The following is a 17,963-nucleotide window of genomic DNA, read 5'->3' as shown; positions in this document are numbered from 1 at the left end:
AACGTCTTACTACTTTTTATTCATTATTACAGAAACACAAACCCACAACATCGTTATTTAAAAGATAATTGTGAGCCGACAGAAAATAGCTGACTGCCACAGAGTGACGGAATAAAACTAGGTCATTCTATTTGAGAATTATAGAACTACAGCATCATCGTGTCACAGTCCGGTAACCACGACAACGGACGTTGCGACAGTCGCAGAGACGGGAACTTTTTTCATGTCTCTGCAACAAGGAAACTAACAGTCGCAACGACAGTCTACAGACATTCCACAGGAGTATAAATTAAAAGTTGTTTTGACCAGCGACACTTGTCACATTATTATTGTCCATAGACATGTTATTAGACCAAGTATAAACTGGCCTTAAATCTACATTAATTGAACAGTGGAAATCTTTCAGATTGTCTTTGGAAACTATACCTATAGTTCTATATTAATAAATATAACTACTAGACAGTATTATAACTTCTAGAAGTAGATGCAGGGTCTTGAATGGTTGCTATAGTGATACAATGGTGACCAGATCTGGGTGTCATGAACATGGTGGTTGTGGTATTCCCATGGCGATCAGATCTGAGAGTTGGTTGTGGAGCTTGTTCCTGTTGGTCCCGCCCCTTTAGCCTTTCCATCATCTTCTGTCGCTTGGGTAACCATGGCAGGAGAGGGGCTAGAGTGACGCTGTCGCCTCATGAAGGGAAATACACTGAGAGGAGGAAGGGAGAGAGGATGGAGAGAGGGAGGGAGAGAAAGGAAGGAAGGAGAGAGTAAATGATATAGGGAAGGAGATGGGAGAGGCAGGGAGAAAGGGAAAGAAGCAGAGAGGAAGGAGGGAGAGGGAGAGAGGATGGAGAGAAAGGAAGGCAGGGAGAGAGGAAAGGAGATAGGGAGAGAGGATGGAGAGAAAGGAAGGCAGGGAGAGAGGAAAGGAGATAGGGAGAGAGGATGGAGAGAAAGGAAGGCAGGGAGAGAGGAAAGGAGATAGGGAGAAGCAGGGAGAGGGAGAGAGGATGGAGAGAAAGGAAGGCAGGGAGAGAGGAAAGGAGATAGGGAGAAGCAGGGAGAGGGAGAGAGGATGGAGAGAAAGGAAGGCAGGGAGAGAGGAAAGGAGATAGGGAGAAGCAGGGAGAGGGAGAGAGAGGGTAAAGAGAGCGGGAAGTACGAGCAAGAGCATCGTTGGATATAGTAAATACAGTAAATACAGTATATCACAAAAGTGAGTACACCCCTCACATTTTGTAAATATTTGAGTATATCTTTTCATGTGAGAACACTGAAGAAATGACACTTTGCTATAATGTAAAGTAGTGAGTGTACAGCTTGTATAACAGTATAAATTTGCTGTCCCCTCAAAATAACTCAACACACAGCCATTAATGTCTAAACCGCTGGCAACAAAAGTGAGTACACCCCTAAGTGAAAATGTCCAAATTGGGCCCAATTAGCCATTTTCCCTCCCCGGTGTCATGTGACTCCCTCATACTGACTGGTCAGTATGTTGCTCTACATAAAGATGGCCTGGACTATAAGAAGATTGCCAAGACCCTGAAACTGAGCTGCAACACGGTGGCCAAGACCATACAGCGGTTTAACTGGACAGGTTCCACTCAGAACAGGCCTCGCCATGGTCGACCAAAGAAGTTGAGTGCACGTGCTCAGCGTCATATCCAGAGGTTGTCTTTGGGAAATAGACGTATGAGTGCTGCCATTGCTGCAGAGGCTGAAGGGGTGGGGGGTCAGCCTGTCTCAGACCATACGCCGTACACTGCATCAAATTGGTCTGCATGGCTGTCGTCTCAGAAGGAAGCCTCTTCTAAAGATGATGCACAAGAAAGCCCGCAAACAGTTTGCTGAAGACAAGCAGACTAAGGACATGGATTACTGGAACCATGTCCTGTGGTCTGATGAGACCAAGATAAACTTATTTGGTTCAGATGGTGTCAAGCGTGTGTGGCGGCAACCAGGTGAGGAGAACAAAGACAAGTGTGTCTTGCCTACAGTCAAGCGTGGTGGTGGGAGTGTCATGGTCTGGGGCTGCATGAGTGCTGCCGGCACTGGGGAGCTACAGTTCATTGAGGGAACCATGAATGCCAACATGTACTGTGACATACTGAAGCAGAGCATGATCCCCTCCCTTCGGAGACTGGGCCGCAGGGCAGTATTCCAACATGATAACGACCCCAAACACACCTCCAAGACGACTACTGCATGGCTAAAGAAGCTGAGGGTAAAGGTGATGGACTGGTCAAGCATGTCTCCAGACCTAAACCCTATTGAGCATCTGTGGGGCATCCTCAAACAGAAGGTGGAGGAGTGCAAGGTCTCTAACATCCACCAGCTCAGTGATGTCGTCATGGAGGAGTGGAGTGGAAGAGTACTCCAGTGGCAACCTGTGAAGCTCTGGTTACTCCATGCCCAAGAGGGTTAAGGCAGTGCTGGAAAATTATGGCGGCCACACAAAATATTGACACTTTGGGCCCAATTTGGACATTTTCACTTAGGGGTGTACTCACTTTTGATGCCAGTGGTTTAGACATTAATGGCTGTGTGTTGAGTTATTTTGAGGGGACAGCAAATGTACACTGTTATACAAGCTGTACACTCACTACTTTACATTATAGCAAAGTGTCATTTCTTCAGTGTTGTCACATGAAAAGATATACTCAAATATTTACAACAATGTGAGGGGAGTCCTCACTTTTGTGATATACTGAAAATGAATATAATGAGTATATTGTAGTATATAAGGGGTATATACAGTAGTGAGTATATATTGTTAACACAATGAGAATATTATAGTATATGAGGAGTATATATTCTAAATATAGTGAGTATGTTGTATAAAAAGAGTATATATTTTTAATATAGTGAGTATGTTGTAGTGTATAAGGAGTATATATTGTTAATATAGTGAGTATATTGTAGTATTTAAGGAGTATATATTGAGTATATATTGTTAATATAGAGTATATTGTAGTATTTAAGGAGTATATATCGAGGAGTATATATTGTTAATATAGTGAGTATATTGTAGTATTTAAGGAGTATATATTGAAGAGTATATATATTGTTAATATAGAGAGTATATTGTAGTATTTAAGGAGTATATATTGAAGAGTATATATTGTTGATATAGTGAGTATATTGTAAATTTTAAGGAGTATATATTGTAATGTAGTATATTTTGAGGAGTATATAGTGAGGGCTGAAATAATTGAGACCCTTGATAAAGATGAGCAAAAATTAAAATTTGTCAATCACTTCGGACCCCACAGTATCCGGCCAACTTGACACAACTGTGGGAAGCATTGAGTCAACACGGACCAGCATCCCTGTGGAATACTTTAGATACCTTATGGAGTCCATTTCTTGATGAATTGAGACGTTTCTGAGGGCAAAAGGAGTACAACTCAAAATATATCATGTTTTGTCCACTCAGTGTATGTTGAGTATGTATTGTAGAATATATTGAGGACAGTCGAGGCTCCTCAGAGGAGGAAGTGAATTTCATAAAAATAAAAAGTGAAACATAAAAAAAGTTATCCTTTTTAGATAAAACTTTACTTAATATATTCACGTCACCAAATAATTTATTTAAACACACTGTTTTGCTATGAAGGTCGACAGTAGTGTCACGGTTTTCTAATGGTGAAGGAGAGTCGGACCAAACTGCAGCGCGTATATTGTGATCCATGTTTATTTACACAACGTAACACGAATCCAAAACACAAACTCTACAAAACAATAAACGTAGTGAAAACCGAAACAGCCTTAACTGGTGCAAACTAACACAGACTAAGGACATCAAGACACTCAGGACAATCACCCACAATACAACCAAAGAATATGGCTGCCTAAATATGGTTCCCAATCAGAGACAACGATAAACACCTGCCTCTGATTGAGAACCACTTCAGACAGCCATAGACTCTCCTAGAACACCCCACTAAGCTACAATCCCACTAAGCTACACACCACATACAAAAACCCATGTCACACCCTGGCCTGACCAAATACATAAAGAAAAACACAAAATACTTTGACCAGGGCGTGACAAGTAGCCTCAACAGCACTCTGTAGGGTAGCACCATGGTGTAGCCGGAGGACATTTAGCGCCCATCCTCCTCTGGGGGACTTCAATACAAAACCTAGGAGGCTCATGGTTCTCACCCCCTTCCATAGACTTACACAGTAATTATGACAACTTCCGGAGGACGTCCTCCAACTTATCAGAGCTCTTGTAGAATGAACTGACATGTTGTCCACCCAATCAAAGGATCAGAGAATGAATCTAGTATACGCTACAGCTAGCTAGCACTGCAGTGCATAAAATGTGGTGAGTAGTTGACTCAGAGAGAGAGAAAGATAAAAGTTGAACAGTTTTGGACAAATACATTCTGTCACTTTCATTTACTTAACTATAAAATGTAGCTATAAAATGTAGCTAGCTAGTTTATCCTACTCAAACACCCGGCTCAAACAGAGAGGGATGCTATGTTAGCTAGCTGGCTATGGCTATCAAACAGAGAGGGATGCTATGTTAGCAAGCTGGCTATGGCTATCCAACAGAGAGGGATGCTATGTTAGCAAGCTGGCTATGGCTATCCAACAGAGAGGGATGCTATGTTAGCAAGCTGGCTATGGCTATTCAACAGAGAGGGATGTTATGTTAGCTAGCTGGCTATGGCTATCCAACAGAGAGGGATGCTATGTTAGCTAGCTGGCTATGGCTATTCAACAGAGAGGATGCTATGTTAGCTAGCTGGCTACCTAAGCTACCTAGCTGGCTATGGCTATTCAACAGAGAGGGATGCTATGTTACCTAGCTGGCTATGGCTATTCAACAGAGGGGATGCTATGTTACCTAGCTGGCTATGGCTATCCAACAGAGAGGGATGCTATGTTAGCTAGCTGGCTATGGCTATCCAACAGAGAGGGATGCTATGTTAGCTAGCTGGCTATGGCTATTCAACAGAGAGGGATGCTATGTTAGCTAGCTGGCTATGGCTATCCAACAGAGAGGGATGCTATGTTACCTAGCTGGCTATGGCTATCAAACAGAGAGAGATGCTATGTTAGCTAGCTGGCTATGGCTATCCAACAGAGAGGGATGCTATGTTAGCTAGCTGGCTATGGCTATCCAACAGAGAGAGATGCTATGTTACCTAGCTGGCTATGGCTATCAACAGAGGGGAACTACCTCAGCACCTCCAGGCAGAAGCCCTACACCCAAACAAGGGCACTGCGTTCATCCACCTCTGGCCTGCTCGCCTCCCCACCACTGAGGAAGTACAGTTCCCGCTCAGCCCAGTCAAAACTGTTCGCTGCTCTGGCCCCCAATGGTGGAACAAACTCCCTCACGACGCCAGGACAGCGGAGTCAATCACCACCTTCCGGAGACACCTGAAACCCCACCTATTTAAGGAATACCTAGGATAGGATAAGTAATCCTTCTCACTCCCCCTAAAAGATTTAGATGCACTATTGTAAAGTGGCTGTTCCACTGGATGTCATAAGGTAATGCACCAATTTGTAAGTCGCTCTGGATAAGAGCGTCTGCTAAATGACTTAAATGTTAAATGTTAAATGTAGAGAGGGATGCTATGTTACCTAGCTGGCTATGGCTATCAACCACTGGAACTCTTCCAAGTCAAGGTAAGCTTTGTATTCATTTATAGCCTAGGCACAACAGCTTTATGTAGGCCCTGTCGGGGCCTACATAAAGCTGTTAGGGCCTACATAAAGCTGTTAGGTCCTACACAAAGCTGTTAGGGCCTACATAAAGCTGTTATGGCCTACATAAAGCTGTTAGGGCCTACATAAAGCTGTTAGGGCCTACATAAAGCTGTTAGGGCCTACATAAAGCTGTTAGGGCCTACATAAAGCTGTTAGGGCCTATATAAAGCTGTTAGGGCCTACATAAAGCTGTTAGGGCCTACATAAAGCTGTCAGAGCCTACATAAAGCTGTTAGGGCCTACATAAAGCTGTTAGGGCCGACATAAAGCTGTTAGGGCCTACATAAAGCTGTTAGGGCCTACATAAAGCTGTTAGGGCCTACATAAAGCTGTTAGGGCCTACATACAGCTGTTAGGGCCTACATAAAGCTGTTAGGGCCTACATACAGCTGTTAGGGCCTACATAAAGTTGTTAGGGCCTACATTAAGCTGTTAGGGCATACATAAAGCTGTTAGGGCCTACATAAAGTTGTTAGGGCCTACATAAAGCTGTTAGGGCATACATAAAGCTGTTAGGGCCGACATAAAGCTGTTAGGGCCTACATAAAGCTGTTAGGGCCGACATAAAGCTGTTAGGGCCTACATAAAGCTGTTAAGGCCTACATAAAGCTGTTAGGGCCTTACATAAAGCTGTTAGGGCCTACATAAAGCTGTTAGGGCCTACATAAAGCTGTTAGGGCCTACATAAAGCTGTTAGGGCCTACATAAAGCTGTTAGGGCCTACATAAAGCTGTTAGGGCCTACATAAAGCTGTTAGGGCCGACATAAAGCTGTTAGGGCCTACATTAAGCTGTTACGGGTCCTACATAAAGCTGTTAGGGCCTACATAAAGCTGTTAGGGCCTACATTAAGCTGTTACGGGTCCTACATAAAGCTGTTAGGGCCTACATAAAGCTGTTAGGGTCCTACATAAAGCTGTTAGGGCCTACATTAAGCTGTTACGGCCTACATAAAGCTGTTAGGGCCTACATAAAGCTGTTAGGGCCTACATAAAGCTGGTAGGTTCTACATAAAGCTGTTAGGGCCTACATTAAGTTGTTAGGGCCTACATAAAGCTGTTAGGGCCTACATTAAGCTGTTAGGGCCTACATAAAGCTGTTAGGGCCTACATAAAGCTGTTAGGGCCTACATAAAGCTGTTAGGGCCTACATTAAGCTGTTAGGGCCTACATAAAGCTGTTAGGGCCTACATAAAGCTGTTAGGGCCTACATAAAGCTGTTAGGGCCTACATAAAGCTGTTAGGGCCTACATAAAGTTGTCAGGGCCTACATAAAGCTGTTAGGGCCTACATAAAGCTGTTAGGGCCTACATAAAGTTGTCAGGGCCTACATAAAGCTGTTAGAGCCTACATAAAGCTGTTAGGGCCTACATAAAGATGTTAGGGCATACATAAAGCTGTTAGGGCCTACATAAAGCTGTTAGGGCCTACATAAAGCTGTTAGGGCCTACATAAAGCTGTTAGGGCCTACATAAAGCTGTCAGGGCCGACATAAAGCTGGTAGGTTCTATATAAAGCTGTTAGGGCCTTACATAAAGCTGTTACGGGTCCTACATAAAGCTGTTAGGGCAGGTGTTCCTAATGTTTTGAATTAATGCTATATATATATATATTTACGAGTGTATATATTGTAATGCAGCATATCTTGAGGAGTATATATTGTATTGTAGTATATTGCAGAGTATATACTTAATATTTATTGAGTATATTTTGAGTTGTATATATTGTAATTGAGTATATATTGAATATATATTCAGAGTATATATTTGATGAGTATATATTGGGATTGAGTATATATTAACTATATATCTGTCACGTTCTGACCTTTATTTCCTTTGTTTTGTGTCACGCCCTGGTCGAAGTATAGTGTTTGTCTTCATTTATTTGTCAGGCCAGGGTGTGACATGGGTTTTTGTGGTGCGTTTTTGTCTTGGGGTTTTGTGGGGTGTCTAGCATAGTCTAGGCTGCCTGAGGCGGTTCTCAATCAGAGTCAGGTGATTATCGTTGTCTCTGATTGGGAGCCATATTTAGGCAGCCATATTCTTTGAGTATTTCGTGGGTGATTGTTCCTATCTCTGTGTTTGTAGGCACCAGATAGGCTGTATAGGTTTTCATAGTCCGTTTGTTGTTTTTTTGTATTTGTTTGTGTTTTTTTGTCTATTAAAGATGTATCGAACTAACCACGCTGCATTTTGGTCCGACTCTCCTTCGACGGAAGAAAGCCGTTACATTTTGTCATTACTTAGTTTGGTCAGGGCGTGAGTTGGGGTGGGCAGTCTGTTTGTTTTTCTATGATTTTGGGGATTTCTATGTTTCGGCCTCTATCAGAGGCAGGTGTCATTAGTTGTCTCTGATTGAGAATCATACTTAGGTAGCCTGGGTTTCACTGTTTGTTTGTGGGTGATTGTCTATGTTAGTTGCTTTTGTCAGCACAGTTCTCATAGCTACACGGTCGTTATTTCGTTTATTGTTTTGTGTAGTTCGTGTTCAGTGATTTATTTTATTAAAAATCATCATGAACACATACCACACTGCATTTTGGTCCGCTTCATACGACGATCGTGACAATATCCAGGAGTATATATTGTAATTTATTTATTTATTTTATTTTATTTCACCTTTATTTAACCAGGTAGGCAAGTTGAGAACAAGTTCTCATTTACAATTGCGACCTGGCATATATAGTGAGTATATAGTGAATATATATTCAGGAGTATATATTGCAGCGTAGTATATATTGACTATATATTCAGGAGTATATATTGCAGTGTAGTATATATTGAATATATATTCAGGAGTATATATTGCAGTGTAGTATATATTGACTATATATCCAGGAGTATATATTGTAATTGAGTATATATTGACAGGAGTATATATTGTAATTGAGTATATAGTGAATATATATTCAGGAGTATATATTGCAGTGTAGTATATATTGAATATATATTCAGGAGTATATATTGCAGTGTAGTATATATTGAATATATATTCTTGAGTATATATTGTAATTGAGTATATATTGACTATATATTCAGGAGTATATATTGCAGTGTAGTATATATTGACTATATATTCTTGAGTATATATTGTTATTGAATATATTCAGGAGTGTATATTGTAATTGAGTATATATTGACTATATATTCAGGAGTATATATTGTAATTGAGTATATAGTGAATATATATTCAGGAGTATATATTGCAGTGTAGTATATATTGAATATATATTCAGGAGTATATATTGCAGTGTAGTATATATTGAGTATATATTCAGGAGTATATATTGCAGTGTAGTATATATGGAGTATATATTCAGGAGTATATATTGCAGTGTAGTATATATTGACTATATATTCTTGAGTATATATTGTAATTGAGTATATATTGAATATATATTCAGGAGTATATATTGACTCTATATTATTGAGTATATATTGAATATATATTCAGGAGTATATATTGCAGTGTAGTATATATTGTGTATATATTCAGGAGTATATATTGAGTATATATTCAGGAGTATATATTGAGTATATATTGTAATTGAGTATATATTGAATATATATCCAGGAGTATATATTGCAGTGTAGTATATATTGAGTATATATTCAGGAGTATATATTGAGTATATATTCAGGAGTATATATTGAGTATATATTGTAATTGAGTATATATTGAGTATATATTCAGGAGTATATATTGCAGTGTAGTATATATTGACTATATATCCAGGAGTATATATTGCAGTGTATTATATATTGAGTATATATTCAGGAGTATATATTGAGTATATATTCAGGAGTATATATTGAGTATATATTGTAATTGAGTATATATTGAGTATATATTCAGGAGTATATATTGCAGTGTACTATATATTGAGTATATATTCAGGAGTATATATTGCAGTGTAGTATATATTGAGTATATATTCAGGAGTATATATTGCAGTGTAGTATATATTGAGTATATATTCAGGAGTATATATTGTAATTGAGTATATATTGAGTATATATTCAGGAGTATATATTGCAGTGTAGTATATATTGAGTATATATTCAGGAGTATATATTCAGGAGTATATATTGCAGTGTAGTATATATTGAGTATATATTCAGGTAGTATATATTGCAGTGTAGTATATATTGTAGTATATATTCAGGAGTATATATTGCAGTGTAGTATATATTGAGTATATATTCAGGAGTATATTAAAATGTTAATATGTTAAAATGTTAAATGTAATGTAATGAGTATATATTGCAGTGTAGTATATATTGAGTATATATTCAGGAGTATATATTGCAGTGTAGTATATATTGAGTATATATTCAGGAGTATATATTGTAATTGAGTATATATTGAGTATATATCCAGGAGTATATATTGCAGTGTAGTATATATTGAGTATATATTCAGGAGTATATATTGCAGTGTAGTATATATTGAGTATATATTCAGGAGTATATATTGTAATTGAGTATATATTGAGTATATATTCAGGAGTATATATTGCAGTGTAGTATATATTGAGTATATATTCAGGAGTATATATTGCAGTGTAGTATATATTGAGTATATATTCAGGAGTATATATTGCAGTGTAGTATATATTGACTGCATTCGGAAAGTATTCGGACCCATGGGCTTTTTTCACACTTTGTTACATTACAGATTAAATGTAAAAACAATCCTCAGCAACACAATGTTACATTACAGTCTCATTCCAAAATGGATTAATTTTAAACCTACACACAGTACCCACACAGGGAAAACATGCTTTTAGAATATTTGGTTGTTGTTGAAAAAACAGAAATACCTTATTTACATAAGTATTCATCATAATAACTGTCATAACTCATCATAATAACTGTCATACCTCATCACAATAACTGTCATAGCTCATCATAATAACTGTCATACCTCATCATAATAACTGTCATACCTCATCACAATAACTGTCATACCTCATCATAATAACTGTCGTACCTCATCATAATAACTGTCATACCTCATCATAATAACTGTCATACCTCATCATAATAACTGTCATACCTCATCATAATAACTGGCATACCTTATCATAATAACTGTCATACCTCATCATAATAACTGTCATACCTTATCATAATAACTGGCATACCTCATCATAATAACTGGCATACCTCATTATAATAACTGGCATACCTCATCATAATAACTGGCATACCTCCTCATAATAACTGGCATACCTCATCATAATAACTGTCATACCTCATCATAATAACTGGCATACCTCATCATAATAACTGGCATACCTCATCATAATAACTGGCATACCTCATCATAATAACTGGCATACCTCATCATAATAACTGTCATACCTCATCATAATAACTGTCATACCTCATCATAATAACTGTCATACCTCATCACAATAACTGTCATACCTCATCATAATAACTGTCATACCTCATCACAATAACTGTCATGCCTCATCATAATAACTGTCGTACCTCATCATAATAACTGGCATACCTCATCATAATAACTGGCATACCTCATCATAATAACTGTCATACCTCATCATAATAACTGGCATACCTCATCATAATAACTGGCATACCTCATCATAATAACTGGCATACCTCATCATAATAACTGTCATACCTCATCATAATAACTGGCATACCTCATCATAATAACTGTCATACCTCATCATAATAACTGGCATTCCTCATCATAATAACTGGCATTCCTCATCATAATAACTGGCATACCTCATCATAATAACTGTCATACCTCATCACAATAACTGTCATACCTCATCATAATAACTGGCATACCTCATCATAATAACTGTCATACCTCATCATAATAACTGTCATACCTCATCATAATAACTGGCATACCTCATCATAATAACTGTCATACCTCATCATAATAACTGTCATACCTCATCATAATAACTGGCATACCTCATCATAATAACTGGCATACCTCATAATAATAACTATTATACCTCATCATAATAACTGTCATACCTCATCACAATAACTGTCATACCTCATCACAATAACTGTCATACCTCATCATAATAACTATTATACCTCATCATAATAACTGTCATACCTCATCACAATAACTGTCATACCTCTTCATAATAACTATTATACCTCATCATAATAACTGTCATACCTCATCATAATAACTGTCATATTTACATAAGTATTCAGATCCTTTGCTGTGAGACTCTCAAGTGCATCCTGTTTCCATTGATCATCCTTGAGATGTTTCTACAACTTAATTACAGTCCACCTGTGGTAAAGTCAATTTACCTGTCTATATACAGTGGGGCAAAAAAGTATTTAGTCAGCCACCAATTGTGCAACTTCTCCCACTTAAAAAGATGAGAGGCCTGTAATTTTGGTCACTTCAACCATGACAGACAAAATGAGGGAAAAAAATCCAGAAAATCACATTGTAGGATTTTTATGAATTTATTTGCAAATTATGGTGGAAAATAAGTATAGCCTGCGTCTGTAATGGGTCTGCAGTCAAACGACCACCCTTCATCACTGTCAAGCGCTCCCTAAAACACTTCAGCGAGCAGGGCCTTTCTAATTGGCCAGGGTATCCTGGAAGGATAATGACCTCATTCCAACAGTAGCATTGAATAGGCCCTGCGATATGCAACTGTTCAGGGAAGTTAGCAACCAATATACCCAGGCAGTTAAGTAGGCAAAGGCTAGCTTTTTCAAACAGAAATTTGCATCCTGTAGCACAAACTCAAAAAGTTCTGGGTCACTGTAAAGTCCATGGAGAATAAGAGCACCTCCTCCCAGCTGCTCACTGCACTGAGGATAGGAAACACTGTCACCACCGATAAATCCATGATAATTTAGAATATCAATAAGCATTTTTCTATGGCTGGCCATGCTTTTCACCGCTACCATGGTCAACAGTTCCGCACCCCTCACAGCATCTTGCCCAAGCCTCCCCATTTCTCCTTCACCCAAATCCAGATTGCTGATGTTCTGAAAGAGCTGCAAAATCTGGACCCCTACAAATCAGCTGGGCTAGACAATCTGGACCCTCTCTTTCGAAAATTATCCTCCACAATTGTTGCAACCCCTATTACTAGCCTGTTCAACCTCTCTTTTATATAGTCTGAGATCCCCAAAGATTGGAAAGCTGCCACAGTCATCCCCCTCTTCAAAGGGGGAGACACTCTAGACCCAAACTGTTACAGATCCATATCCATCCTACCCTGCCTTTCTAAGGTCTCCGAAAGCAAAGTTAATATACAGATCACAGACCATTTCGAATCCCACCGTACCTTCTCCGCTATGCAATCTGGTTTCAGAGTTGGTCATGGGTGCACCTCATCCACACTCAAGGTCCTAAACGATATCATAACCGCCATCGATAAAAGACAATACTGTGCAGCCGTCTTCATCAACCTGGTCAAGGCTTTCCACTCTGTCAATCATCGCATTCTTATCGGCAGACTCAACAGCCTTGGTTTCTCAAATGACTGCCTCACCTGGTTCACTAACTACTTCAGATAGAGTTCAGTATGTCAAATCGGAGGGCCTGTTGTCCAGACCTCTGTCAGTCTCTAGGGGTGCCACAGGGTTCAATTCTCGGGCCGACTCTTCTCTGTATACATCAATGATGTTGCTCTTGCTGCTGGTGATTCTCTGATCCACCTCTACGCAATCGACACCATTCTGTATACTTCTTGCACTTCTTTGGACACCGTGTTACCTAACTTCCAGACAAGCTTCAATGCCATACAAATCTCCTTCCGTGGCCTCCAACTACTCTTAAATGCAAGTAAAACTAAATGCATGCCCTTCAACTGATCGCTGCCCGCACCTGAACGCCCGTCTAGCATCGCTCTGTACGGTTCTGACCTAGAAAATGTGGACAACTGCAAATACCTAGGTGTCTGGTTAGGCTGTAAACTCTCCTTCCAGACTCATATTAAGCATCTCCAATCCAAAATTAAATCTAGAATCGGCTTCCGATTTCGCAACAAAGCATCTTTCACTCATGCTGCCAAACAAACCCTCGTAAAATTGACTATCCTGCTGATCCTTGACTTCGGCGATGTCATTTACAAAACAGTCTAACACTCTACTCAGCAAATTGGATGCAGTCTATCACAGTGCTATCCGTTTTGTCACCAATGCCCCATATACTACCCACCATTGCGACCTGCATGCTCGCGTTGGCTGGCCCTTGCTTCATTTTCGTCGCCAAACCCACTGGCTCCAGGTCATCTATAAGTTTTTGCTCTGTAAAGCCCCACCTTATCTCAGCTCACTGGTCACCATAGCAACACCCACCCATTGCAAGCGCTCCAGCAGGAATATTTCACTGGTCACCCCCAAAGCCAATTCCTCATTTGGCCGCCTTTCCTTCCCAGTTCTCTGCTGCCCCAATGACTGGAATGAATTGCACATACTGTGTTTACACTTTTCTATTGTGTTATTGACTGTACTTTTGTTTATTCCATGTGTAACTCTGGGTTGTTGTTTGTGTCGCACTGCTTTGCTTTATCTTGGCCAGGTCACAGTTGTAAATGAGAACTTGTTCTCAACTGGCCTACCTGGTTAAATAAATGTGAAATAAAATAAATAAAAGATTGAACTCTTTGGCCTGAATGTCAAGCGTCACGTCTGGAGAAAGCCTGGAACCATCTCTACGGGGAAGCATGGTGGTGGCCGCATCATGCTGTGGGGATATTTTTCAGTGGCAGGGACTAGTCAGAATCCCGGGGAAAGATGAACGGAGCAAAGTACAGGGAGCTCCTTGATGAAAATCTGCTCCAGAGCGCTCAGGCCCTTCGCCCCCAGTCTAATGTTTACCTTCCAACAGGACAACGACCCTAAGCATACAAGCCAAGACAACGCAGGAGTGGCTTTGGGACAAGTCTCTGAATGTCCTTGATGGCCCAGCCAGAGCCTGGACCCGATTGAACATCTCTGGAGAGACCTGAAATGATCTTTGCAGCGACGCTCCCCATCCAACCTGACAGAGCTTGAGAGGATATGCAGAGAAGAATGGGAGAAACTCCCCAAATACAGGTGTGCCAAGCTTGTAGCGTCAGACCCAAGAAGACTCGAGGCTGTAATTGCTGCCAAAGGTGCTTCAACAAAGTACTGAGTAAAGGCTCTGAATACTAAAATAAATGTCATATTTCCAATTTTTTTCTTATAAATGAGCAAAAATGTTTAAAAACGTGTTTCTGCCTTTTTATTAAACAGTTGAATCAATTTTAAAATAAGGCTCTAACCTAACAAAATGTGGAAAAAGGCAAGGGGTCTGACTACTTTCCAAAGGCACTGTACATTGTAATGTAGTATATTGGGAGTATATATTTAAGCAATAAGGCCCAAGGAGGTGTGGTATATGGCCAGTATACCACAGCTAAGGGATGTTCTTATGAGAAACACGGAGTGCCTGGACACAGCCCTTAGCTGTGTTATATTGGCCATATTTGACATGTATAATGAGGTGTATATATTGTAATATCGTTTATTCGGGAGGTTGTATTGGAGAGTATATATTGTAATGTAGTATATTAAGGAGTGTATATTGTAATGTAGTATATTGAGGAGTATATATTGTAATGCAGTATATTGAGGAATGTGTATATTGTAATGTAGTATATTGAGGAGTATATATTGTAATGTATATTGAGCCAGGGTAGTATTCAATACTATGTTTTTTGAGGAGTCTATATTGTAATGTAGTATATTGAGAAGTATATATTTTAATAAAGTATATTGAGGAGTATATATTGTAATGTAGTATATTGAGAAGTATATATTTTAATGTAGTATATTGAGGAATATATATTTTTAATGTAGTATATTGAGGAGTATAAATTGCAATGGAGTATATTGATAAGTATATATTGTAATGTAGTATATTGAGGAGTATATATTGTAATGTAGTATATTGAGAAGTATATATTTTAATGTAGTATATATTTTAAAGTAGTATATTGAGAAATATATATTGTAATGTAGTATATTGAAGGGTATATATAGTATTGTAGTATATTGATGAGTATATATTGTAATGTAATATATTGAGGAATATCTATTGTAATGTATATTGAGAAGTATATATTGTAATGTAGTATTTTGAGGAGTATATACTGTGTTGTAGTATATTGAGGATTATACATTGTAATGTAGTATATATTGTAATGTAAAATTTCCTGAGTACCTCTTCTTGGTCTCCTGGGGAACGATGGCTTTGGCCAGCATGTTCTTATACAGCTCAGACTTCAGATACCTGGGGTAGGAGTCCTAGAAGTCAGAGGTTAGAGGTTAGATACCTAGGGTAGGAGGTTAGAGGTTAGATTCCTGGGGTAGGAGTACTAGAGGTTAGAGGTTAGATTCCTGGGGTAGGAGTACTAGAGGTTAGAGGTCAGATACCTGGGGTAGGAGTACTAGAGAGGTTACGGTTTACAGTTCAGGGGTTAGAGGTCAGGGTTCAGGTGTTTGAGGTCATGGGTTACCTTCTTCATGAGGAAGTAGATGTGCATCTGGGCGTCGTCCATAATGAAGCGATGAGGTCGTTTGATTCCCTCCAGTGTTCTCTCCATGGTCTTACTATCGATGTTCACCCAGCGAGCTGCCCCAGGGGCCAGAAAGTTCCTACACACACACACAGATCATAATACCACATACTCAGATCACAGTACCACATCACTCAGTCATAATACCACATCACTAAGTACCACATCCCTGAGTCATAATACCACATCACTCAGTCATAGTACCACATCACTAAGTCATGGTACCACATCACTCAGTACCACATCACTCAGTCATAATACCACATAACTCTGTACCACATCACTCAGTACCACGTCACTCAGTCATAATACCACATCACTAAGTACCACATCCCTGAGTCATAATACCACATCACTCAGTCATAATACCACATCACTAAGTCATGGTACCACATCACTCAGTACCACATCACTCAGTCATAATACCACATAACTCAGTACCACATCACTCAGTCATAGTACCACATCACTAAGTCATGGTACCACATCACTCAGTACCACATCACTCAGTCATAATACCACATAACTCTGTACCACATCACTCCAGTCATAATACCACATCACTCAGTCATAATACCACATAACTCAGTACCACATCACTCAGTCATAGTACCACATCACTAAGTCATGGTACCACACTCACTCAGTACCACATCATTCAGTCATAATACCACATCACTCAGTACCACATCACTCAGTCATGGTACTACATCACTAAGTACCACACCCCTCAGTCTTAATACCACATCACTAAGTCATAATACCACATCACTAAGTACCACATCACTCAGTCATAATACCACATAACTCAGTACCACATCACTCAATACCACATCACTCAGTACCACATCACTCAATACCACATCACTCAGTACCACATCACTCAATACCACATCACTCAGTACCACATCACTCATTCATAATACCACATCACTCAGTCATAATACCACATCACTAAGTACCACATCACTCAGTCATAATACCACATCACTCAGTACCACATCACTCACTCATGGTACCACATCCCTCAATACCACATCACTCAGTCACTCAGTAATACCACATCACTCAGTACCAATTCACTCAGTCATAATACCACATCACTCAGTCATAATACCACATCACTAAGTACCACATCACTCAGTCATAATACCACATCACTCAGTACCACATCACTCAGTACCACATCACTCAGTCATGGTACCACATCCCTCAGTACCACATCACTCAGTCATAATACCACATCACTCAGTACCAATTCACTCAGTCATAATACCACATCACTCAGTCATAATACCACATCACTCAGTACCACATCACTCAGTACCACATAACTCAGTACCACATCACTCAGTACCACATCACTCAGTCATAATACCACATCACTAAGTACCACATCACTCAGTCATAATACCACATCACTCAGTCATAATACCACATCACTAAGTACCACATCACTCAGTCATAATACCACATCACTCAGTCATAATACCACATCACTCAGTACCACATCACTCAGTACCACATCACTCAGTACCACATCACTCAGTCATAATACCACATCACTAAGTACCACATCACTAAGTACCACATCACTCAGTCATAATACCACATCACTCAGTCATAATACCACATCACTAAGTA

The 17,963-nt window shown here is 39.4% G+C and overlaps 1 protein-coding gene across 1 annotated transcript in view; it reads right to left on the bottom strand.

Moving 5' to 3' along the window:
* The window catches only part of LOC118381053 (regulator of G-protein signaling 11-like), a gene marked incomplete at its 5' end in the record, with an annotated part of 19,016 nt that continues 1,053 nt past the window's right edge, over positions 1 to 17,963 (bottom strand). The window contains 3 exons of the mRNA XM_052511338.1: positions 1 to 709; positions 15,965 to 16,047; positions 16,260 to 16,398. Coding sequence (XP_052367298.1) covers positions 574 to 709; positions 15,965 to 16,047; positions 16,260 to 16,398 — 358 coding nt within the window. The remainder of the gene's footprint in view (positions 710 to 15,964; positions 16,048 to 16,259; positions 16,399 to 17,963) is intronic.

This window comes from Oncorhynchus keta, unplaced genomic scaffold (assembly GCF_023373465.1).
Source record: "Oncorhynchus keta strain PuntledgeMale-10-30-2019 unplaced genomic scaffold, Oket_V2 Un_contig_6717_pilon_pilon, whole genome shotgun sequence".
NCBI classification, from domain to species: Eukaryota; Metazoa; Chordata; class Actinopteri; order Salmoniformes; family Salmonidae; genus Oncorhynchus; species Oncorhynchus keta.
This window is presented reverse-complemented; position numbering and strand designations above follow the sequence as displayed.